This window comes from Oreochromis niloticus, linkage group LG7, assembly GCF_001858045.2.
Source record: "Oreochromis niloticus isolate F11D_XX linkage group LG7, O_niloticus_UMD_NMBU, whole genome shotgun sequence".
Taxonomy (NCBI): Eukaryota; Metazoa; Chordata; class Actinopteri; order Cichliformes; family Cichlidae; genus Oreochromis; species Oreochromis niloticus.
The window spans coordinates 37,366,239-37,391,257 of NC_031972.2; the positions used below are offsets into that span (position 1 = coordinate 37,366,239).

General features: G+C 45.2%; 1 protein-coding gene and 1 long non-coding RNA gene across 2 annotated transcripts; one reads left to right on the forward strand and one right to left on the reverse strand.

The window, feature by feature from the left end:
- Positions 1 to 869: 869 nt before the first annotated feature.
- On the reverse strand, positions 870 to 23,504 carry xpo7 (exportin 7). Its single transcript, XM_003453632.5, has 28 exons — positions 23,382 to 23,504; positions 16,480 to 16,626; positions 15,601 to 15,694; positions 15,141 to 15,307; positions 14,678 to 14,743; positions 13,825 to 13,929; positions 12,744 to 12,909; positions 12,540 to 12,613; positions 12,334 to 12,453; positions 12,111 to 12,257; positions 11,091 to 11,263; positions 10,408 to 10,601; positions 10,228 to 10,333; positions 10,003 to 10,138; positions 9,057 to 9,130; positions 8,874 to 8,954; positions 8,451 to 8,514; positions 8,215 to 8,323; positions 7,824 to 7,930; positions 7,444 to 7,532; positions 7,239 to 7,346; positions 6,705 to 6,787; positions 6,407 to 6,621; positions 6,175 to 6,313; positions 5,902 to 6,059; positions 5,700 to 5,798; positions 5,491 to 5,618; positions 870 to 4,444 (listed from the first exon to the last, which is right to left on the reverse strand). Exons 1-28 carry the CDS (start codon positions 23,412 to 23,414, stop codon positions 4,351 to 4,353), a joined length of 3,276 nt encoding a protein of 1,091 aa, XP_003453680.2. The 5' UTR covers positions 23,415 to 23,504; the 3' UTR covers positions 870 to 4,350.
- LOC112847351 (uncharacterized) lies at positions 16,753 to 22,467 on the forward strand. The gene is made up of 3 exons (XR_003220858.1): positions 16,753 to 19,956; positions 20,122 to 20,212; positions 20,369 to 22,467. It is a non-coding gene; the product is annotated as an uncharacterized LOC112847351 (long non-coding RNA).
- Positions 23,505 to 25,019: the final 1,515 nt, after the last annotated feature.

Consider the following 25,019-nt stretch of genomic DNA (forward strand, 5'->3'; position numbering starts at 1 on the left):
TGACGCTGCGTTTTCTCCGTTTTTCTTGTCCACACGTAAATGCAAAAACGGAGTTTTCGAAAATATCCACCCTGGCAGGCGTTTTTAGAAATCTCCGTTTTCAGTGACCAAAAACGCCGTTTACGTGTGGACGAAAGGTGCAAACGCATAGAAAAATCTGCGTTTTCAAAAATACCCGGGTACGTGTGGACGTAGCCTCAGTGTGAAGCAGCCAGACTGTGCAATCTGCATACAGTTACGCCCCCATTTTTCTACATAAGGAAACACCTTTACTTGGAGGTGAAGCAGAGACAGTGGTGATGATGTTTAGTGCTACTTTATTTCTTTTGTCCCGTCTCTCTCTCCTACCCCTTAGCAGGTGGAAGCCTTAGGCCACCCCTCCCTGAGACTTTTTTGGCCAGAGGTTTCTTCCTGTTAAAAGGGAGTTTTTCCTTCCCACTCTCACCAAGTGCTTGCTCACGGTTGGGATTTCTCTGCATTTGTGGGGTTTTTATCTTACAATATAAAGCACCTTGATGTGACTGATGCTGTGGCTTCGTGTTATACAAGTAAAACTGATTCTGAGCATCTTGTCACCTACGATGTTTAGGACTATAATGATGTATGGTTTGGAGATGGTGGCCCTAACGCTGTCTTAAGATGATCCGATCTTCAGTGGCAGCGAGCAGGATGACATCAGAGGAGAGTGGACATATTTGACAAAGGCTGATGAAGATGGAAAAAAAGAGGACAAGCTTGTGGGAGGTTCATAGTCTTGTTGACTGTTGATGTTGTGAACATAAGCTCACAAAATGAGCAGCACTGCTGCTGAGCACCTGTGGCGAGCTGTAGATCACCTGAGATCAAGGAGAGGATGCGAGGCAGCAAGGTAAAAATCAATGAGGTTTATTTGCAGTCACAATGCTTACACTATATGTAGCAGACATCCAAACAACTCAAACAGCTATTCACTCTATGGACCCAACACATTCACATCAGGGACACAAGCCAAAAAATTAGGAACTCAATAAACATCCGTGAGTGCTGACATGGTTAGAGATGAGCTAGTTGTCACAAACAGTTAGCAGCAACATCGTAGAGAGTAACACAAGTTGCTAATAGACTCCACTTCCTGCTTCTCTTTGTACACCTTCTGCCAAGGTTTGACGACCGATCTGGACGCCTTCGCCGCACTCCCGCCTCGATGGTTTCCCCTCGTCGCTTCCCGCTTGGCGGCTCGGACCTTGGCTGTTTGAGCTCCATTGCGGGTTCAAGCCGTCGCAGCACCGTGAGACGCCACATACACGCACGCCAGGCAACAGAGAACCACTCCACTCCACGCACACGCAAACACACACAACATCAACGCACACGCCAAAAAGGACTCCCTAAAAAAGGGGGGCAGGCCGAGACCTGGTCCGAGGAATCCAGAGTGTAAACAAAATGGTGGAAACTGCACCCAGCCTACCAGAGGGGAAAATGTAGCTGTGACCATGTTGCTTACACGTTCATCAAGCAGCAGGCGTGTGACACCTGCAGGACGTCGCCACCGGCACCGCCGTCTTGCTCAGAGGAAGGCGGAGCCGCGGCGGCGCAGACGGCACCTTAAAGGGAAGTTCTGCTGCTTTTACAAAAAAAAAAAACACAAACAAACAAACAAAAAAAAAAAACCTCCATCAGTTTCTGTGAATTCAGTCAGCTGATCCTGGAGAGGATTTCACGTTTTTTAACTGCATGAAAACGACAAATAATGTGGTGAAACGTGAAATATCGGAAATTATGACCCAACGTACGCCGAAAACTGCCAAAGAACCGATTCACGCGGTGATGAACAAACGGTGACCTTCCTCCCTGACTGGTTTTTCTTGGTCATGTGTCTTTAAATGCCGCCATGGCGCCATATTCGACTTAAGTCTCGGTAGAAATTGGTGCTGCCTCAAGATCTGTGGAGGTTTCAGCTCAGCTTTAAACGTTTTCCTCGGTCAGTGGATTCAGTGTTTTTGGACTTTGTTGGTCAGACACTCGAGAACGTCACCGCCACAAACCTCTGAGACATAAACTCTTAACCCGACAAAATCCTGTAAAAGTCGCAATATTAAACTAGTCATCGAGGCGAATCGGGGTAATACTGTAACGTTACCATGTGATCACTTTAACAGTCTTTTTCCTGAGTTTGAAGACTGTTTAAAGGCTCGAGTGTTCATTATGATCAGCAACTCCTCTGATGTCAAAGAAGATTTGTGGAGGTTCAAACATGTCGTTTTTACGATGCGTTTAAAGTCTGTCTGAAAAAGAACCCTCACATCTAGTTTTACATGACTCATTGTGTTAACTTAACTGAAAATATGATAACTGAGCGTGATTATATCCTCGTTTTCTGCTGGTTTTATTGGGAAAGTTTATTTTTATTACAAAGGGGGGGAAAAAATCTACAGAAAGCATGAAAATTTTTAAGGTGAAGATATCGGAGAGCTGAAAACTGTTAAGTGGGGCGAAAGCAGGAAGTCCATCAGCTTCAGGAGCTCGAGACTGAAATGCTGCAGATCATTTTGTTACATAAATCAATAACATCTGAATAACAGGGAAAAAATGAAAAATAACTTTTAAGGAGATGTCTTCAGATGTTTGATGAACGTTTAAAAACCCAAAGATGAAGAGTTTAAAATAACGCAGCTTTAATTAATCATCAGAACAAGCAAGTTAATGATCTGCTTTAGTGTCGCAGGAAAAAGAAAAGCTGGAACTTAAGAAGAACAAAATATCTAAAAGTTCAACATTTGAAACATTTTGAGGCTGAAAACTTTTACGACTCTTCCTCACAACAGAAGCTCTAATCAAGGAATAATCAGCAGATTATATCATCAAAAATCTGACTGAATATTGATAATTATGTTCGGCTTTGCGTTGTCTCTAAAATCATCACTGCAGCTCCAGTAATAATAATAATAATAATAATAATAATAATGATAATAATAATTATCATACAAATACGGCTTTGATGATTTCCTCTGTATTTGGAAACCTGGGTTGTGACCTCCTGTCAGCCTGATGACACCCTGAACTTCTCTGAACACTGAAATGTCAGTCTACTGTAAACTTAAAGAGGTAAAGTTTTGTTTTGATCGCGCTTTAGTCAAACTGAAGTTGATGAAGTGCCAGCTTATTGTTCTGCAGCTTACAGTTATAATAATAATAATGACGATGATGAAGCGTTTCTTTGATTATGAAAAAAGGCCAGAAAACTGAAAAATGTGAAGAATCAGAAAAGCTTCAGCATTTTTAACCTTTGTTTTTTCACAGCTGAAGGTGTTTTTTTTTTCTTTTTAAAATGATGGCTGGACAAAAAGTTTCACGTGACCAAGAAAAACAGGAGCTAATCACTATTTTTGCCTTTAAATCATTGTTATGACGCTCTGACAAACATGCTGACATTAGACCAACTTTAAGCTGAAGGTTTAGCGAGCCTTCACAATAAAAGCGGCTCTAATGAAAGATGTTTGGTCTGCTGAAGGTGTTTAATTCAGTCCGAGCACCACCGAAAAGCCCAAAGATCTCCAGGTTAGTGTTGTGGGCAAAGAAAAACAGGAAATGAGGACGGAGGCGACGTTTTTCTGCCTCGCTGTGACCAAAGTGTGACGGTTTTGTGACGCTGAGGAGGAAAAGCAGCAGGACGGTCCCTCTGAGGCCGTCATTCGGGAATATTTACATCACTTCAAGCAGCAGAGACGGAGAAAAATGTACAACATGGATGCTCTGAGCCTCCCTTTCCGTTAGTGTGTGTACCTCTGCTTCCTGTTCTTGCCCCGCCCACCCTCTGGCCTCGCGCCCACGCAGACAGACATGTGCACTAACTCACTATTCTGTAAAAAGCTCAATCACACGTTGGTTTGTCGTCTCGTCTTTGTGGGTTTTTAAAGTCGATCATTATAAACATTGTTCAAAATGTTACGAAAGAAAATGTACACTTGGTTTCTCGGGTGGTTTCTATACAAGGCAGGCAGAAGCGGATTACTACGTTTACCGGCGTTCGTCCCTTCGTCCCCTCGCCGCCTCTTCTGGCTGCGGCGCACTCCACTTCCTGTCAGTGATTCAGAGTGCTCAGACATGCTCCCTCCCCCTTCCCCCCCTCTGTTCAAGCAGCCAGGTGAGCCGGGCGCGGCGGGCTGGCTTTAAAATAGATCTGTATATATTTATATATGCTTATATCAAAAGGAGGAGGGGAGGGGAGGGCTGAATCGGTGTCGTGGCGGGGTGATGATCCCCGGGCATCCGGGCCCGGGGGGAGAGGGGATGCAGAGAGGTGAGGGGTAGGAGGCCGTGGAGAGGCGGGTCGAGGGGCCGGGCGAGCTCGGCAGGCGGCCGCGTGGAATGTCAGCTCATCATGTCGTTGCTGTTGACACCGTATGTCGAGTTCTTCATGCTGTCGTTTACCTCCCTCCTGAACACCGACAAGTTCTGCGTGAACCTGCAGAAAACACACAGAGCATTTTTACCTCATCAGGCACACGAATAACTCCCCTCAGTGTTCCCCTGCAGGAGGTCAGAACCAGCTAATCCCGACTGTTAACATCCGCCCACTTTAAAACGCGTTTATTTGTGGAAAAGCTCAGAAAGGCAGCGCTCCTTTCAGGGCCTGACCAGCATGTAACGGACGTGTTTTTACAGGATAAATTTGTGGTTTTGTGAATGAAGTCTGGTGGAGAGGAGCAGATCTGCGGCATCAGCACAGAAACACTCGTTAGTTACCGAGGGCTACCGTGGGAATCATTAGGATTTTTTGGTTGTTACAGCGCAGACTGATGTATAACTGCTCGACTGGAGTAATGTGACCACGCACTGCACAGACCGCAGCAATATCTGCACGTCAGCCGAGGTTTGAGGTTAGATATAGACCGTGAACAAACACAATATTTGTACAGAAATAATTTCAAGCTCATTTTTCACAGTTTTCGTCCTTTTAAGTCACCCAGACCTTCAGCTGCTGCTCCATCACAGATCACACCTTCTGAAGGTTCTCCATCAGCAGCTTTACTTTCCTAATTCAGTTCTTTCCAGTTGATGAGGAAATTTGACGTGTTCGGGATCACAACGTAACAATGGTAACTGGACGACTTCCTCCACACACAGATCGTCCTGACGTCCCCCCGGCAGCAGGTTATATTATAATGCACAATGTGTGTCACCAAAACTAAGGTGTGTTGCTGTTCCACATCACTAAACATTGGTCTTCATATATCGTTCAGGCTGTTTAGGATTACACAAGAAAAAATGTTTTCCTCCAGTTTAAGCGAGTAACAAATCAGTGACAGCAGTAATCGAGTCCACAGCAGTACCTTTAGTTTGTACCTACTTGTGGGCGTGGCTTTCTGCAGGTAACCCTGTCTGTGCTCATACAAGCCCTGCTGCAGAGTCTGAATGATCACAGACTGAGTGACAGTCTGTGAGTGGCTTTTATCTCTAATGCTGAGCTACGATCCTGACTGAATGAGGATGAATGCTGTCTGCTCTCACCTGTCCCGGTTCTTTGTTAGTAGATTTCTCTCGATTCCCTCCATCAAGTTCTCGAAACATAAGTGCATGGCTTGCTGCTTCTCAGGCGGCTGGCTGTTGACGATGCTGTTCCTCAAGTCAGCGAAATACTGCAGTTAGAAAACACATGTGTTATAGTGCACACGGATCCATACGGTGCCACCTCTGAGGCGAGTGCGAGCAGCGGTTACCTTCTCATTGAGCAGGATGAGCCCTAAGAGTGGCCGCGACATCGACCACTGGTTCCTGCAGTCCTCGAAGATGATGATGTTCAGAACGGTGGACAGCATCTGATCAACGACAGCAGCAAGGTGTCAACACGTGTGTGTGTGGTGGTGGTGGTGGTGGTGGTGGTGGGGGGGGTGTCAGGTGACTCAGGTGTGATCAGCTTACCTGCTGGATCATCTCCGGGTGCTGCTGCATGATGTGCAGGAAGCGGTCGTCTGTCGCCATGGGAGCGGGACGCTTCTTGGTGGAGCGTGACAGCTGCTTGAACAGGTAGGTGACGATGTGGTCGAGGCTGGAACAGCAGCCGGTGCACACCATCGTATCTGAAACACACACACAATGATGTAGCTCCAACACACACGCGCACTCTCACACACACACACACACACACACACACACACACACACACACTCAACCTGACCATTGCCGCTGCCTTACCGAGCGCCGTGAGGCCTTCTGATATGGAGGACAGGATGTACATGACGACGTGAGGCTCCAGGCTTGCGATGAAGTTCATGTGGTCCTGCGTCAGCACCTCCAGCAGAGAGTAAAAGGACTGACTGAGCTTCGGGTAGTCCTGCAGAGACAGGACCAGAGGTCAAGGGTTAAAAACTCCCTCAAACAGAGTCCACGTCTCCAAAGTCACAAAAACCTGTGAGGTGGAGCATACCAGCAGGTCACTGTGAGGGATGGACAGCAGTAGTTTGATGAAGGTCTGTAAGGCGTTGTCCAGAGCGTCGTCGCCATACAGACGGAAGACCCCGAAGTTGACGTAGTTCCCGCTGAGCACCGCCTTCAGCATGGCAAAGCACACGCTGACACCCTTCAGCTTCACCCCGTACACTTGGTCCTTCGGGACCTCGCCCAGTGTCAGGATCCGATTCCCTAAAGGAGAAAACAGGAACTCGATGAGCGGCGCAGAGCAAAGACAGTTATCTGTTGAGTTGAGTGGGGGTCAAAGGTTGTACCATAGGTCGTGATCATCTTGCTGGTTTCTCTGAACAGCAGGATGCCGTTTGGTGACGACACGTCAAACTGAAGCCGCTGTGATCTGAAAACAAAACAAAAACCAAACACAGAGACCTTTCACCTCTACATTTGATCTGAAAAGAGATGCGCTTTGGTTTCTGAGCCGAGTCAAACATCACTGAAGACCAGCTATGTTAGTCACGCCTGATCACCAGAACTCTGAAAATGTTCAAGTGTCAGACCTCTGAGGCGGCTTCCTGAGGGACACTTTAATGTTTCACCCTCATTTAAAACTTCCTGTGCTGATCGTTCTGCTGACGTTCACTGTGTGTACTGTTAGAATTAACCAATGAAAACACTCGCACAGCTCCTGCTGGGAGGGGAATTGCTACACATCTGATCACAGGCCGCCTTTACTTTCTCTGAGTCGTCTCTGGATCCTCACATGCTAAACCGTTATAAGGACGTGACAGCACAGAGGTCAGAGGTCATACTCCCAAACTGGCGATGCCTCAGTCACCAGGCAGGTTTACCTGTTGTGGACGAGCTCTGCCATGAGCTTAAGGACCGGCGTGGTGCATGCTGGGTCGTGGTACCACAGCTCGATGGCCCGCTGCAGGATGGGCATGTAGGTTGGGTATCTGCGGAGCGGGTTAAGGACACACCCTCATTGTTTACACAGTAAACAGAAAAATCAGGATCTGACCGTGGGTTGATCGGAAGTCAGTGTAAGGATACATCCAGTCAAACAGCATCATGAAGCTCGTCTTGGCGTTGAAGGCGAACGCGATGCCTCGCAGGTCCCGGACCAAACCCACCAGAGTCCTCTGCAGGAGGAAGAGGAGGAGGAAGGTCAACATTACTAAATGTGTGCTCAGCTGCTTCTGCTGGAGTTTCCTCATGTTTAAGCAGCGTCACAGTTTTATTAGCACAACACCCGCTTTATTCTTTATCCCTCCTACACCGCCATCGCTGTGTCACGCATGCATTTACGCACACACACAGAAACACAAACACACGAGCAACACAATGTGTGTCTGTCTGCAAAAACAGAAATAAACGTTTGACAAAACTGACGCCGTTTATGTGTCTGTGTGTGAGGGTGTGGGTGTCCTAACCTTGGCTTCCTGCTCGTTAAAGGTGTTTGTACTCAGCATCTGAGCCACTGCTTCAAACGCCGCCGTCAGAGGCAGCATGAACTGTTCGAACTGGTCCTCATCTTCACCTGCAGACACACACGCAAGGCTCAGTGTAAACTGTGTGTGTGGCTCCTGCAGACCACGTCACACTTCATTTCCTGTCTCCTGAGTTTCAGGCAGCAGTGTCTCTCCTGCTTCAGCTTTTGTGTTGTTACAAATAAAAACTTTCAGCTGCTTCTTCATCACAAGGGGGCGCCACAGTGGGTCGTTCTGGATCTGTGTCTCAGCGACCTTTCGCCAAGTGAAGTCTACAAAAAGTCAAACATTGGAGAACCTGAAGCCACACCAGCGTGTGTGTGTGTCTGCGTACCTAAATCGACCATCAGCAGGCGTCCTAGTGCAGTGTAGAAGGTGGTCCGACACCTCATGTCGCTCAGGTTGGACTGGTTGTTCACTCCCAGGAAGGAGAAGTGCTCGCTCTGACAAAGACAGCAGCAGGAAGTTCATCACAGCTCACTTTCTTCTTCTCCTGTGACGCGTGTGTGTCAGCTCGACTCGTTTTAATCAGACGTGAAACTCGGGCTCTGATAAATGTGAAGTACTCACCGTGTGGTTGTTCAGCATGAACTGGACAGCACTGAGCTTCACCAGCTTCCTTACGCTGCTGTACGTGCAGACAGTGAAGTCAAGGAGAAAATGCTCACCCAGAGCCCCGCCCCTTCCTTTAACTCAGCGCCTGGTTTTAATTTTAAGTCCTTAGGATGGATTCATTATCCTGTTCAGTAGCTTTTCATGACTCAGTTCATAATTATCCTTATTTATTATACACCAGGCCCTCAGCTCATCTGAAACAAGCTGCTCAACATTTAAAGTCAACTTTCTTCTGATTGGCTGCCCCTCATTAACGAGAAGATCAGGTGGGCAGGGCTTCTTCTGCTTTACTTTCACTACACAAAAACAACAACAAAGATAAAAGCTGGACTAAATCAACATGAAAACACTTGTGTGGGTCACAGACATGAAGGATATCCTAAGGAGAGGTCGTTCAGGAGCTGGAGTGTCTTGGAGGTGATTGGTTCACACTGGCCCCAGTACTTCAAGTTTGTGATACTGAAAGAAAGGAAAGTTTATATTGACAGCGGCTGAGAGTTTGTTTAGCTTTGAACATCGGCTCTCAGGTGTGCCGGAGTTACCTGGACTTCAGTTACTCACATTTTCCCTATAAAGACGCTCAGTACCATCGTCTCGTCATTCAAGCCCAAAACTTCTGATAGTCGTCGATAAAGCTACGAACAAACACAAACAGGAAGTCACATGATCACCACACGACTGCTGCTTCAGAGGACACTGTAAATCATATCTCTGTTTTCAGTTTGGAACAGGCTGCTTCTTAATATTTTACATTAGTTCCAATGAAAACAGAAACAATAATAATAAATATTTTAATAAAATAATTTCAAACCTGTGCACTTCATTTTTGTTTGATCACCCGCAGCGTTTAAAAAGGGTTTCAGGACTTTACTACTCCCCTAAATTTAGTTTTAGCCCCAACACGCTAATTCGATTGAATCCAGCCAGCCAGAAATCAGTAATTTGGCCCGAGCACTGTATGAACGACGCTCCAGATTCAGTCAGACTTCCCGGCCCGAGAACAGGTACCGGAACTGAATCCAAAAGTAAGGCCTCGGGTTTGACTGATGTTTTGGATGGACTGAGGTTCTCTGAGCTTTGGAGGCTGGAGACTTTTCCGAGTTCCTCCTGGGCATCCTGAGGCATTCCTGGGCCAGCTGAGATATATAATCATATACTCTGTGCAGTGAGTTACTGCTGCGCCCTGGGGCAGGCTCACAGGTGAGAATCCAGGCCCTGGATCAGCCTCTCAGCTGGTTTGGGAATGCCTTGGGAACCACTGGAGGAGGGAACTGACCATCAGACTCACAGCTGACTCTACGTCTACCTAACGCCACATCCTGAATTTTAAACACCACCATTATGCTCTGCGAGCCAGCAGGGGGCGCTAACACTAACCACAATCTAATTTCAAGCACTTATCTGGACGTTCATGTTTTGCAGTTTCTGAGCAGAGAGATCACACAGAGTCAGACCTGCTCATTCCTGTCAGCTGAAAGGGCGGAGCTTACAGAGAGGCGGGGCTTACCTTTGATGATTTCTGCACCTGGTCACCGATGTAGATCTTTCTGAACTGCTCAAAGAAACTGAGCATGGCGAGCTCCAGCCTCTCATTCCCGGCTTGAGCTAGCCGTGAGTCCGTCAGGTTCATGAGCTGCAGCACCCTGAGGCAAACGCAGGAAACGCAAGGTTAGGCTTTCAGCGACAGGAAGCCACGCCCCCAGACACCGGCTCGCCACATTCCCACTCTTACCGACAGACTAACTCTCCATCCATGGCATCCTGCTCGTCTGTGCTCGCGAACGACACGCGTCCTCCGATCACTGCCCCGATTATGTAAACCAACCACGTGAGCCGACCTGCAGAGAACCAGAGGAGGCGTCAGAATCCCGAAGTCCCCAAAATAGCACAGGGGTGGGGCTCACGCTCTTACCCTCCTGCACCGTGATGTCCATGGCGCTCGAGTTAGTGGACTGCAGCAGCTCCTGGTAGGTCTGAGCCGCCTGGTCGAACAGCTGGACAAGCAGCGCGCACGTCTTCTCGTACTCGCAGCGGCCGATGGTGGAAAGCTGGTCCAGCTGCTGCTGAACGAGGCCGGCGTCGTCCAGAGGGTCCTCCAGCCCGTCCCTACGGACAGAGACACTCTCAGCTTGTCCCCAAAAACCCTCAGCGGAAGCTTGCCTGAGCCATCACCGACCCAACCCTTCAGACTCAAACCAGCGTCACTGTACCGATTCATAGCCACAAACACCGAACACATCATGGGAGTAACATCCAGAAACCGTTCCCAACACATCTAAGTTTTTATGTACATCTTATGAGCGCATTAATAAAATTAAAGGTTTTTCTTTTTCATATAAATTTATGATTTCATTTCTTTTCAAACAATTTTAACATGAGCAGAGCCAAGTTATTGTCTGATAACAAACCCCAACCCTTCTGAGCCTTCACGCTCAGTGCGCTGACTGTCTGAATGCTGTGAGAACTGGAATAAAAGAAGAATAAAAGAAAATGCAGCTCCTTTGCTGTAAAATCAAACGAGATGAAACGTCCTAAATCCTGTCTAACTTAAGGTTGCCGTAGTTCCCCCTGTTGGACCGACTGCGGCGGTCTCACCTGAGGATGACGTGGACCGACTCGAGCCGGGACGTGATGTAGGCCTTGGTGACCTCTGGAGTGTACGTCTCCAGCAGGTGGGGCTCCGTGGCTTTAACGTAAGGGACTGACGCCGCCAGGCGCTGCCACAGGCTCAGCAGGTAGTGAACACTGTTGGGGGCGAACTCCCAGTGCTGAGGAGGAGGAGTAAAGAGTCAGGTACGCAACACTGCTGCTTGACCACACTCTTCATCACTCTAAGTGATTTAAATAATTTACTAAAAGTGAAAATGCTGAGATTTATTCTACATACCTTCAGAAAACACAGACCTCACCGCTACACCATAAAACCCTCATATCGACCATCTATAACTATATATTCATAATTATCAACTTTAACTCAACACTTGCAGCAAAACTTGCTGACTGGAAACTAGTCTGTGCATTCAGAGCAGCGGCAGGAAACCTCGTGTTTCCCCACACGGCTCAGGTGACTTTACACCTTCGTTAATCTCAGTTTTAGTCCAAGTCAGATTAAACTAGCACAGATTAAACTGATGTAACTTTCAGAATAATTTTAAATAATAATAATAAAAAAAAAATCTCACAAGGAACAAGAGTAAACCCCCCCCCCCCAAAGAAAATAAACAAAAAAACATTTGTTTAAATTATGATTAAAAAACTTAGAAATAATTCAAATAAAATTAAAAAGGACCGCACACATGAGGTATTCTAAGACCTGGAGAAGTCAAAATTGAAATAAAAATAAAATAAACAAATTTTTTCTTCTTCGTAAATGTATGAGAACTTCCCCAAGAAGGAAATAACCACACAACAAAAATCTTAAAGGGAAGCCTCGTGGCTGTCATAAAGACCAAGAGCAGGAGGTCACATGACACAAACACAAAACAAAAAAAACCAAACAAGTCTTTTTTTTTCTTTTTTTTTAAAGATGAAATTATAATATTTTTATTTATTTACTTATTTTAAATGGACGACACACACATGCACTATTACAGACGGAAAAAGTTAAAAACCCACCTGGAGACTGGTGACGGTGAAGTTGGCGATGAGGCGGATGACCTCGGGGTAGTTTTCCACTTTGACCAGCTCGCCCAGCTGGTAGTTACTCTTCAGCCTCGCCAGCAGGCGACAGAACTCGTGGTAGTTGTTTGGATCGGGCAAACACTGAAGCACAAACACACATTGTTAAACACGCACCAAGCTACAGAGGTGTGTGTGTTTTCAGACAGGTGTGTGTTACCTGTGGGTTTGCCAGTATCCTCTTCACTCCGTCCACCAGGTGTGACAGAAACTTTGCTCGCTCTGCATTGTTGAAGAGAGACCTCCGAACTGAGGCGATCTGAACTAGACACGACAACACCTGCACCCAGACACACACACAGTCATGAACAGGAAAGCTTCACGCCTCAGTCTGCAGGCTGTAGTCACATGAGTGTGCTCACTTACCAGCGGGGAGAGGGATGGAGGGATGGAATGATATAAATTGAAAAAAAGCTGCAGGGTGGAGGAATCGAGGAACGCTGCGGAAGAGAAAACACAGATTTAACCGTTTTTTACTTCGCTGAGCATTTTCACGTTATCATGAGGCAGTAAATCTCAGTAACAACGCTACATTAATGTGTAAACGGTGGGCGCGCCTCGCTCCTCTACCTGATCTCCATGATGTGGGGATCTGCACGGTGCACAAGTCGTCCGACGACTCGTCCGTGGAGGTTCCTATGAAGTCGTAGTTGAGGCAATTGTAGCTGAGCTTGAGGAGCTGCATCAGCAGGCCGTGCTGGGACTCATCGTTCAGGTTCAGGTTCTTCCCTGAAGCCTGAAAGGCAAACGCATAATAATCAGCTGCTCTCAGGCATTTAATATGATCTGTTAGTGTCCACAACGAGCTGCTGAAACAAACATGCTCACGCTGCCTGACCCAAAATAAATGGTAAATGGCCTGTATAGCGCTTTACTAGTCCCTAAGGACCCCAAAGCGCTTTACACATCCAGTCATCCACCCATTCACACACTGGTGATGGCAAGCTACATTGTAGCCACAGCCACCCTGGGGCGCACTGACAGAGGCGAGGCTGCCGGACACTGGTGCCACCGGGCCCTCTGACCACCACCAGTAGGCAACGGGTGAAGTGTCTTGCCCAAGGACATAACGACCGAGACTGTCCGAGCCGGGGCTCGAACCGGCAACCTTCCGATTACAAGGCGACCTCCCAACTCTTGAGCCACCATCGCCCTTATACATCTTTATACGAGCTTTTACAGCAGCTTTGCGTGATCCACAGATCAAAATAATCCTTCTTTGTCCTTTGAGACAGAGGCTGAACTGAGCAGTTTAAGACCTCTATTTTCTTTTGATTGGCCAACTTCTGGAAGCCTGCTAAAGGGCAGCACTTGTGTTTTCCTTGCAGAGATCACATTTTCATACTTTCCGCTCTTTGTTTGAAGCATCGACACATGTTTAATATGAACATTAAATATCTGGTACAAAGAACACAAGAGATTTATTCTCTTTGCATTTCCATGTTAGCCTGACACTGTCAAAGAAAAAGAATAAATCTAAAGTTAAAGTAGATAAATTGAGGAATTGATACAAAATTAAATACAGAACAAAAATTAAAAAAACACACATCTTAAATAACTAAAAAACTAAAAGAGGGAAATCAGTACAAAAATGAAATGCAGTGTAAATGTACGCCTGTATGGGAGAAACTGCTGACAGGACAAAACAAACCTGCTTGAGGAGGTTGCAGGAAAGCGTGAAAATGTCGAAGAGCGAGGAGTCTCTGAACGAGGAGGCGATCTTCCTGTGTTTGGTCAGAGGATGCGTCGTGTCAGCCTGAGGAGGGGAAAAAAAAAAGAAAGATCAGAGTCGGCAGAAAATCTGAGGACCAACCATCACACTGGTGATTTCATCATCAACAAAAAATAAATAAAAATGACACTTCCAGAGTTTAGCTTCAATATCCTGCATTGTACGCTCGCTGTGCACAGATATATTTTATTTTGGAATCAAGTCAAGTCACCTTTTAATCCACCTTACTGAACTTTTTATTTTTAAGACACTTTATTATTTCCTTGCATTTTTTAAAGCTGCTGTACTTTTTTGAACATTATAACTACGTTGATTTATTTTTGCTCTACTGAGCCACCTTAACTTTGTGCAATAAATAAAATCCACCTGTCACGTTATTTAATGTTTCCTAATTCAGTGAGTATTTGGTAACATCCCTGGAGCAGGTGACACTCATAGGGATCATTTTCATGTTCTGTAGAAGAAAGGTCAAATGCCCCTTTGCGGTTGGTCAGATGCTGCCAACATCAATACTTTCGTTGAACGTGCAGCGAAAACTGGGTCAGTTTAGCGAGTTACGAGTTAACGATCATGTGACTGTTTATCCTGACTGCTGATGTTAGTGTAGGTGAATCTGGATACAGGAAAGGTATCCTGGATATGCTGAACTTGTTTTGTAGTATAGAGCCCAGTTTGGTCTGGACACGTCATCAAACATGCAAACTCTTCAGCCTGCTGTGGTCAGATCTGTTTAAATCTGCCACACCTCCATAAACTGCACGCTGTGACTCACCTGATTGATCTCATTGGTCAGCTGGGACAGGATGGTGACGCCTATGATGCAGTGTTCAACGCTGTCCTGTAAAAACAACCACACAAAAGGTTAGAGATGCACACAGATCATGTTCAACTAATCCAGGCTTAAATGATCCTGTTTCTTTCTTTCTTCTCACACATTCAACAAAACAGGTCCAGAAACAGAGTAAGCAGGTCTGAGCCATGTAAACGACTACAGGTCATTATGACATCAAAGTACGCTGCACATTTACACCTGAAACCAGAACAATGCATCCTTCGCCAGATCCAATGAGCCTACTTAACAGTTATAAAAGCACCGAAACCACCATGGTAATGATCCAACCAATAAGCTGAATCTTCTTACTTTTAAAAACTTTAAAACTTTTTATTTTGACAAATTAAATAAATAAATAAATAAACACGAGATTCACAGGACTGAAGGGTTTCAGCGCTCTGACCTGCAGGAAACGTGTCACGTCTCCGATCACGTTCCTGAACACGTAGTCGTCTTTCTGACAGTCGAACCAGCCCAGCTTGGTGATCCTGGCGTACAGCTGGATCAGAGCCTGCGTCACAAACGCCGCCAACTTCGGCCGCGTCGCCAGGTAGTTCAGCACATAGTTCCCTTAAAAAACAAAAAAACCAAGCAGCACAATTAGCACCGGCTTTTCAAAATAAAACACTGAAACACCCTGCTTAACTTTAGTGAAAACCCCACAAAAACCCCATTACTAGTTGAACCTCAACTAGTAATACAGATTTGGTTATATTTTCAAAGACAAACATCTTCATTGTCATTATTGAGGTTTGATGAGTGCATCTCTGTTGTGACTGTTAATGCATCACTCCAGCTTCTCTTTAATCCTCAGACTGACCTGACCTGCAGGGTTTATCCGTTTTTTTTCAGGAGATACTCACGGATATCGATGCGTTGCTCGAGGGGTAGAGGGTTGCTGGTCCGAGAAACCAGTTTTGACAAACAGGTGGCTGCGAGCAGCTGAGAATATGAAGACTGACAGGAGACAAAACAGTGAAGTCAGGTTATCTCCTCTGAAAGCCATCTACATGCTTTTATTCTGACAACAGAGGAGGAAGAGGAAATGGCCTTTCAGACATGAACTCCAACCTGATAAGCCGGTTAGTGAAGGGATACTCCATCGTTATCTCAGGCAGATGAAAGAATAGAAATCCTAAAGTATACCTGCACATGTACAGAAACCTGCTCATAAATATGAAGTATGAGCTGAGCTCCACTTCATTTTAGAGTTACCTCTTCATTAGTGTGGGGGCTCAGTGATCTTCACCTGGATGACACGATACTTTCATCCATCCCAATTAAAACAAACCCCTTGAAATATTCCAATTTGTGTTTATCAAGTACAAATATTTAAAACTTTGTCGTGTTGGCATTCTTGGATTTTATCGTGTGTCTGCACGTTGTGGTCATGTTTCTGCGTCATACCGTTTCTCTCTATGAGAGGAAACGCTGCCCACCCGTGAGGTGAAGCTTTTGCAGGTGAACCTGTGGAAGGATTAGTCGGTGCTCAGCTAACCCTCATCAGGGCGTGACTCCTCCCCCTCATTTTTCACTGACTTGACTTTTGTCTGAGTTAAAGATGGAGCACAAAACTGAAAGTCTTCATGCTTTCAGCTTGTCCAAAAATCCCCCATCATGTCTGCCGAGTCTGATCTGAGGGTCAGGCACAGGACTGTCTGACCCTGCAGAGCATCATCTCTGCTAACGTGGGAAAGTTAAACTGAAGCTGCTCGGACCGCGCGGCTGTAGTTTGTACTCACACTGCCTCTCTCCAGCAGCAGCTGACATTTGCTGAGACAGTCGGGGCTGTTGGTGAACTCCACCAGAGCTTTCTCAGCCTGGTGTCGGACGGCGGTGTCGGTGGTCTCGTACAGCTGCTTACACAGGATCTCCAGCTGGGCGAGGCCCTGGATAAGACAGAGGAACACAGCGCAGGCTTATCAGCGAGCCGCAGCCGGCTCGAGTCTTTCATCGTTTCAGACAAACAGAGATCACAGCAGATAAGACGGGCGGCCACGCCGAACTTTACACACTCATAATCACAGACAACCACGGCGAGCGCCGTCTGCTCCAACCGTCTCGGGTTACTTTCTAGGAAAACTACAAAGACAGCGCCAAAGATGGAGGACAGTGGCACGAGTGCAGGTGGAAGCTGATGGTCTGATGGTGTTTTCAGCCTCCACCTAGGTGCGCTAGCCACCTCCACTCATGTGATGCATTGAGGGTACGTGGAGTGAGGTACGACCAAGCACTGCATCATGTGCGTCGCACTTCTGCAAGCGTCAGATAAGCGGCGAACACCAAACCCCGCCCACGGTGACGCCTGCAGACCCTCAGCTTACAATCAGCTTCACGAGAAACTCATTAAGTTCAACAGAAGAAGAAGAAGGAACGAACACACACACACACACACACACACACACACACACACACTAATAACATCTAAGGAAAAAAACAAACAAAACCAAAACCAAAACGGTATCCCGCAAAAAATTATTTCAAATAAAACAGGAACATTTTTCAGTTTTCCTCATAAATTTGTTTTCCTTGTGTAAATTTTCCACATTTTCCCGAGGTGTCGCATCAGCCTGATTCCGGCTCTTCCCGGTGCAGCAGCCGACAGATGCTTCCAGTTTCTAATTTTAAATCAAACCGTTTCTATTTTTAAATATGTGCTGTGCGTCTGGCCTGCAGACGGATGTTTTCTGGATTTTAAATGCTGCTTTTATTTTGCAGATGCATACTCTGGGTGCTTTAATCTCACAGGTGACATCCACTCTCTCTAAGGACCAGCAGGGGGTGACTCCTCTGAGGTCTGATTGGATCTAAGTCACCTGACCTCTGAGCTCATCAAACACTTTCTGATGAGTTTGTAGGTTAGTTTTATGAGTGAATAAAAGTGAAGTTTATTTTGGTCCCATTAGAATGAGGGAGGACGATAACGAGTCCTGACTGCTGAGTCTGTTTTCCATATGAAAATCAACCAGATCTAAGAAACGTTCCCAGACTTCCTGTAACTCTGAAAGCATTCACAGTACAAAGGTTAATTTTTCATGGCTTCATTAAATTAAATTAAAAAGAAAATCAGCTGATTCTGAAGTTTCCTTTGATTTAGTTGATTTAATATGAAATGAACTGTTTTCAGTCTATTTTACAAAATAAAAGCTTCTGTAATTAAGTGAAAATGACGAAGAAATCTTGGCTAACAATGAGCACAGAGGTTCATAGAGAGCTGCATGCTTTACTTTCATTATTCAGGACTAACCTGAACTTCTGCCATTTGAACTGGTTCCCATAACACAGGAGCTGGTTTTACAACTTCCTCACAAAGTTTCCTCACCGTGCTGCCACTGAGCAACACTTCTGGGCTGGCGTTAAACTCTCAGATTTCAGTTTTCACAACCATCAAACTAGCTCACGACCTTCAGATCCCACTGAGAGCGACAGCTTTTGATGGCCTGTTATTCTGTTTATCACATGTTTGTGACTGAATATCAGCTCTGTGTGCGTCTTTATCCTGATACTGTTGTTGTATTTGTGTAACTGCTGCTGCCCTCTTGGACACGTCTCCTTTGAAACAGACTTTTACCTGATAAATAAAGGATCACTATAAATGTGATGTGACTCGAGCCAGCAGCCTCCAACCATCAGACCAGTTACATGAAATGAAGTTCTCATCAGCTCAACTAAAACTGCTTTCAGCAGGAAAGGAAAGACTTCGAGGAATTAATCTGAATTTCCTGATTTCCAGCAGAAAAATTACAGATAAGAAACAAATCAAACAAAACGAAAATCTTTAAAGTTATGATTGAGGAGCCTTATTTTTACCTGGCTAACACCAACTTCACCCTGATATACGATTCAAAGTCCTCAAACCACTTATATCGGAAACATTTTAAAATCTGGCTCATAAAGAAACCAGAAACCCGAGCATCACGGTGTAAATGTACTGGCTTCCTGCCTCTGGGCTGTATGCAGACCTCCCCTTCACACCATCACAAGGAGTGGAGAGGAACTTTCTCTCACTGGATCAATAAATCAATCGGCTTTAACGCTGATCCATGTGGAAATAAGGATGCAGTTTCTTTACGGTGGCAGCTAACATGTCCTCACTGGTCTAACTTTGTGTTTTTGGTCCATAAACAGTGAAAACTTCACCTGTGCTGACTCTGACGTCTAATCTTAATTAAATAAACCCAGAGACTCACATTTACCGTCACAAACAACTCAGAAACACAAACAAACGTGAAAGAAGTAGCAAACCTTTGATTCCTTTTGATTCTGTCCGTTTGTCTGCATAATTATCATATTCAGTCAATAACTCTTAACACAGTTGGTCTCTTTTTATTCGACCGGCTTCTCAAAGAGTTTCTAATAACCTTAATCCTAAAACGATGTGAACCAGAGCACATCTTTAACTTTCTGCTCGTAACCCTGCAAGCACCTTCAACAATATTCTTCTTTATTAGATTCAGGACGTCTAAAACTGCAGAACAGAAGGATGCATTTGTTTTTTAGTTTTATAATAAAGATATAAACCCCAAATTTGTAAATGCTGTAGGTAAGTGTGAAGGTAAATCTGACTTAGAGGGTTGGTACTGAGTTTGAGTCCAGCTGCAGGCCTGCGAGCAGCAACGTGAACGTCACAGATCTGAATGTATCTGCGTCAGAGCTTTTTCTGCCGTCAAACCGCAACTCTGTAAAACTGTAACTGTGGCAGTTTGAAAGGTTGGGATGGCCGCGCTTTAGCTTGTCATTTAGAAACATGCCGCGGCCGTGCTGGAGACACGAGCACACAGGTGTGATGATTTCATCACCGGTTCAGTGGCGATGAGATGCTGCAACAGCTGAAAGAGACCAAACTTTCTCCTCCTCCCACACCTGCACTGACACAGAGGTGTTTTCTTTATGGCTTCAGGAGAGTCCAGCCCACCTCAGAAACACCAACAGCCACTGAGCCAAGCTTCAGGCTGAAGCTTTACAGGTACGCTAGCAGAGAAACATCTCAGCCTCCTCTGGCTGAGATGTTTACACACACTTTACACACTGCTGCAGGAGCATCGACCTCCCCGCTGACGGCACACAGACCAATCAGAATGAATAAAATACTCAGCTGCACTAACCTCACCTGCTCTGCTCGAACCCGCAGACGTGCCTCTAACAGAGACAACAACCTGGGAAGCTTCTGCAGCCGGCAGCCTCACACGCCTGAACACCACAGCAGTGACTTTATAAAGGTTTGTTAGTCCGTGTGCACTCTGACGTTGCCTCAGGTCACACTGAAAATCTGAACAAATTTTAAATTTGGGTCACTCCAAGTGTCAGACAGGACACTGGCTAATGACAAGACAATGACACCTGTCATGGAAACACTCCTGCACTAACTTCTCTTTGTTTTCAAGGTTTGTATTTTCTACGACGACTCGACGCGAGACTCAGGAAACTGTTTATTCCTCATCTAAACTTATGAAGAGTCACTTCAATGAAAATGAGGTACAAAAACAACCGAAGCGTCCAAACAGCAGCCGTGTTCACCAAAGACTTTAAATAACCTGTATTTAAACTGAACATTAATCAGCCTGTTAGTTGTCTCGGTTTTGTACAAATATGCAACTACTTCTATCATTTAATCCACCTGGAAACACACAGCGTCCCGTGGAGGCACCATAGAGGTCGGGTGTGATCCTGACAGGATCGCAGGTGTAAGGATGGAGGAGATCTGACCCCCGGCGCTCCCTCAGAGACCAGAGACAGGCTGGCAGATTTGGTCATTTGGGAGGAGCTCGTAGCACAGACGCTGCTCCTCCAGCTGAGGAGGTGCAGCACCTGACTAGAATGCGTCCCACAGAGAGAGGTGGGGAGTCTCTGCTTAGACCCAGGTAAGCATCAGAAAACAGAGATCATAAATAATAACCTCACAGGAATAGGCTCAGTCTAAACCTGAGAGCAGATTTTTTATTTATTAACGCGTTTTATATTCTATAAACTCCTCACGGCTCTGCAGGCTCGAGCTACAAAGGCCCATGTGTGCAGAAACATAATAAACATAATGGAGGGATATCCTGTGAAACCTCCCGAATCATTAAATATTCAGGAGGTGATTTTTGGTCTGAAGCTTATCTCCATAAACAGAGAACCTGTGGGAGGCGTCAGGGAGCAGACGGCTGATCAGCTATTATCTAAAGATTACCAGATGGACATTTAATCATCATTAGCAGGAGTCCTGAACATCAGAGGAGCACGGCTGTCAATACAGACCACCCCTTTTTATTCAAATAAACACACAGGTGTGTGAAAAACAGACGATTCAGGGCCTGAAATGTCTGAAGAAAAATCCTCTCCATCATCATCTGCTGTCACTACACAAACATTAGAAACTGTTTTATGGAGCTAAAGAGCGAAAATCTCTTTCCCTGCTGTGCAGTGACTCCAGCCTGAGGAACGTGCGTGAGGAACACCAGCGTAAACGTTGGACTTCAACGTGAACTTTTTAGACTCAGGCAGGTCACTCTGACCTCATGGCCGCATGGCGTTGGCCTTCGACACGCCACATCACATCATCTTTGGATGACAGCTCATAACAGATAAACTGACTAAAGTTAGTGTTTGATCACAGGAATGAAGGTGTTTGGGCTCTAACATGAGATGATCTTTTAAAAATTACACATTAATGTTATTTTATTACAGTGAGGAAAGTGAACAACCCTCCATCAGAACAAGGCAGCTACATGATCATCAGTCTGGAGACAAACGGCTGAGTAAAATAAACAGCACACAGTGGAAACGGGCAGTAAATATCAGCCTGATCTTTATTCCACCAAAAACTGTCTCAGTAACACCAGAAAGAACTTAAGTGGTTCGTTTTCAGTCATTTAAAATCATTAAAAATACTTAAAGTCTGCTTTCTGTTAGATTTCACCTAAAAATACTTAAAAACAAGGATCTGGGCTTATTGTGTGCCAGAATCACAGAAATTCAACTTAATCCAGCTACGAGAACTGCCCGACGTGAGGCCCTTCTCTTACTTTACCCAAACATTATTAATTATGAATTTATGAGCTACATCCAGCTCAGTGGTACCAGTATAACCATTACATAAGTGAAGACTTTCACCTGGATTATCAGACACTTTATGGCACTCACAGGATCATAAACCTGGGAGTAGGTGATGAAGTAAGTGTCATTTCCAGGGAAAAAAAGCTTTAAAAACTTTATTTGAGGTTAAATCTGCTAACTTAAAACTGTTTTTATAAAGTTTGCTGTTTTCATGACTTTGAATTTATAGTTAATCTGTATAATCATAAAAATAACTGCTAGAATAATTTATATTATCATTTTTATCACTAATAAATATTTTCTCCCCAGTACTCTGACCAGAGCTGAGACTGAAAAACCTGAAATCATCGTCACAAGTTTACCCAGAATCCCTCAGAAACTCACCGGAACGTTTGGTTACCTGGTAAATTATTTAAATATTAATGAAATCAGGCTGAGATGTTCCACTTTGACCACATTCAGTGAATCTGTGACCCACCTGAGTTCGTACCACCCTTCCTGGGATTAAAGCTGATCACAGATAAACTGATTAAAGTTACTCTAAAGCAGAAACAATAACGACCTGTTACAGCCTCTAACATGAGAGGACCGGATGAGTTTCTCCTCATAGTTCATGCATGCTGTGCGCAATTAACAATATATTATGTCATGTCACACACAGCTCATGTGACCAGCAGAGAAAACGAAAGCTGGCTTCACCTGTCCCTCAGCACAAAGTCTCCACAGTCTCCTCACTGAGTTCCCTGCAGGGACATCATGGAGGAAGCCCACAGCAGCTGAACTTCATCCCTCTCCTCCTTCGGCTTCCCAAACATGTGCCGGAGCACAGCGGCTTGGCTAGCTGCCGCTCTAGGCTGCCCACACCAGGGTGAAACCCCCGCTGTCCTCACCCTGGAGCCCCTCGCGGGTCCGGCCCGGTACCGTCGCCCTGTTTCACCGACTAACGCTCACACAGACCAGGTCATGTTTTCAAACACGCTCGGGCGGGAGAAGTTGACGTGTGGAGATGCTAACGTTAGCCTAGCCTGCTGCATGGCTGGGTGTCGTTACCGGAGCGAGCTGTGAATAAAAACACAAAAACCTGGAACTCCGGGACAGAAGCTCCGGGTACCGGGCCCGGTCCGTCGGTCCGGCCGGGATAAACGTGTTTACGGCGGTTCCCGGTGGCGCCAGGTGACCGTGCGTGCTAGCCTGGCAGCTATCCGTCTACAGCTAACCGCCTGTTTCATTGTTTACTTCACTGAAATACACCGACTTTTCCCGCCGCTCGCCCTCCGGTTACCCGCCTCTGACGGCCACGGACGCCGGAGCTCACCGGTCTGGACACTCGGAGCCCGCAGACTCCCTTGTTCGCCCCGGAGCCCGATCCCTCCCCTGGCTGCTAACAGCGGCTAGCCTCCAGCCCGTGCTGTGACAGCAGGCCACAAGTCAACACAGGCGGCCGCATCCTTTCTTTCTCCCCGCTAGCTCCACCGCGGCCGCCGCCCGCAAGCACCGGCTGCACGCCGGCTCCGTGCCGGGAGCGGCGCACTCGGATCCGGCCTCAGCTTCAGCTGCGCCCGCCTACAGAAATTATCCGCGACAAAAACATGAAACCTCCACTTACCTGCACATGATCCGCCATTTTTCTCCATTTCATGCACCTCTCACTCCCCCGCTTATGGGTAACCAAAGTGACAACAGCGCCCCCGCTGGTGGCCGCTGGCAGGACTCCAGCAGCACGATGCAACACAATGAAACACAATGGAACGCAATTTAATATAACACAATACAATTTAATACAGTTAAATACAACATAAAACAATTTAATACAACACAATGTAATTTAACAATGCAAATAGATCAATAAACTATACATCTCATTAATACAGTGCTGTAAGACAATATGTTACAATACAACACAATGTAATGCACTACAACACATTGGAATCAAATACATAGAGATATGAATGCATAATAACATGTAACAAAGATAAGTTAGGCATACAATAAGAGTTTGTTTAGTGACAGACATTTAAAAAACTCGTTAGAAAACCTTTCTTTTTATAAACTTCTGACTTTTTAAATTAATTTAACTGTCATATTATTATTATTATTATTATTATTATTATTAGTAGTAGTAGTAGTAGTAGTACTATAAGTTTTTGAACTGACATTTTTAAAGATGCTTATAGATAGATGGACTAAATGGACAAATGTAATGTAACATCCTATCATATAGTAACACATCAGAAAACAGTGTTATAACCTATGATTTATTAAATTGAATATTTTATTTGTATTTTTAAAGTTATTTTGTGTTTATTTATTGCACTTGCGATTTTTATATTATTACTAATTATTTGGTTACTCCATATCCAGACTTCAATGCCAGTGACGACAGTGCAATTCTTCGGCGTGCCATTGAAAGTAAAGGAATGAATGAGGATGTGATCATTGCAGTCCTTAGCGCCTTGAGGCAACTGTTGTGATTTGGCGCTATATAAATAAAATTGAATTGAATTGAATTATTTATATTTACATTTATAATTATATTTTGCTTGATTGTATTTGGGATTGTTTAATTTCAGGTGAGTTTTGACCTCATTAGCCTATTTCTTTGGTCATATTATATCTAAGCCCTTGTTGTATTTTTGTTGCTGTTTGAATGAATGTCCTAAACGCTGGATTATTAAAATATTTCTGTTGTTGAGTCATAATCTTAAACACCACAGTGCATGTAGTCCAATGAAGCACAATGTCATCTAATACGATAACATGTTTGAGTATAAAACTGGAAGGTGTGTTGTGGGTACCGCAGTCCCCCCTGGTGGATGTTAGTGGATCTACACAGGTAAGCCCAAAAGTAATCAGAAAGGAATACATTCATATTTTTTCATTTATTTAAATTTGTAATTTTTGAGTGATAGCACCATCACCTCACAGCAAGAAGGTCGTGGGTTTAAATCCATCGGCTGCCTGGGTTCTTTCCGTTTGTATGTTCTCCCCGTGCACAGTCCAAAGACCTGCTCGTTAGGTGAACTACTGATCTGGAATCTGCTGTAGGTGTGAATGACTGTCTGTGTTATTCCTGCCATATACTGGTGACCTGTCCAGGATGCACCCACCTCTCGCCCAGTGAGAGCTGGGATAGGCTTCAGCACCCCAGCACCCCAGAACTGGGTAAATGGATGGGTGGATGTCATCTTTATGATATTTCTATTTAAATAAATAGATATGTTTATAAACAACAGGTTTTATGTGC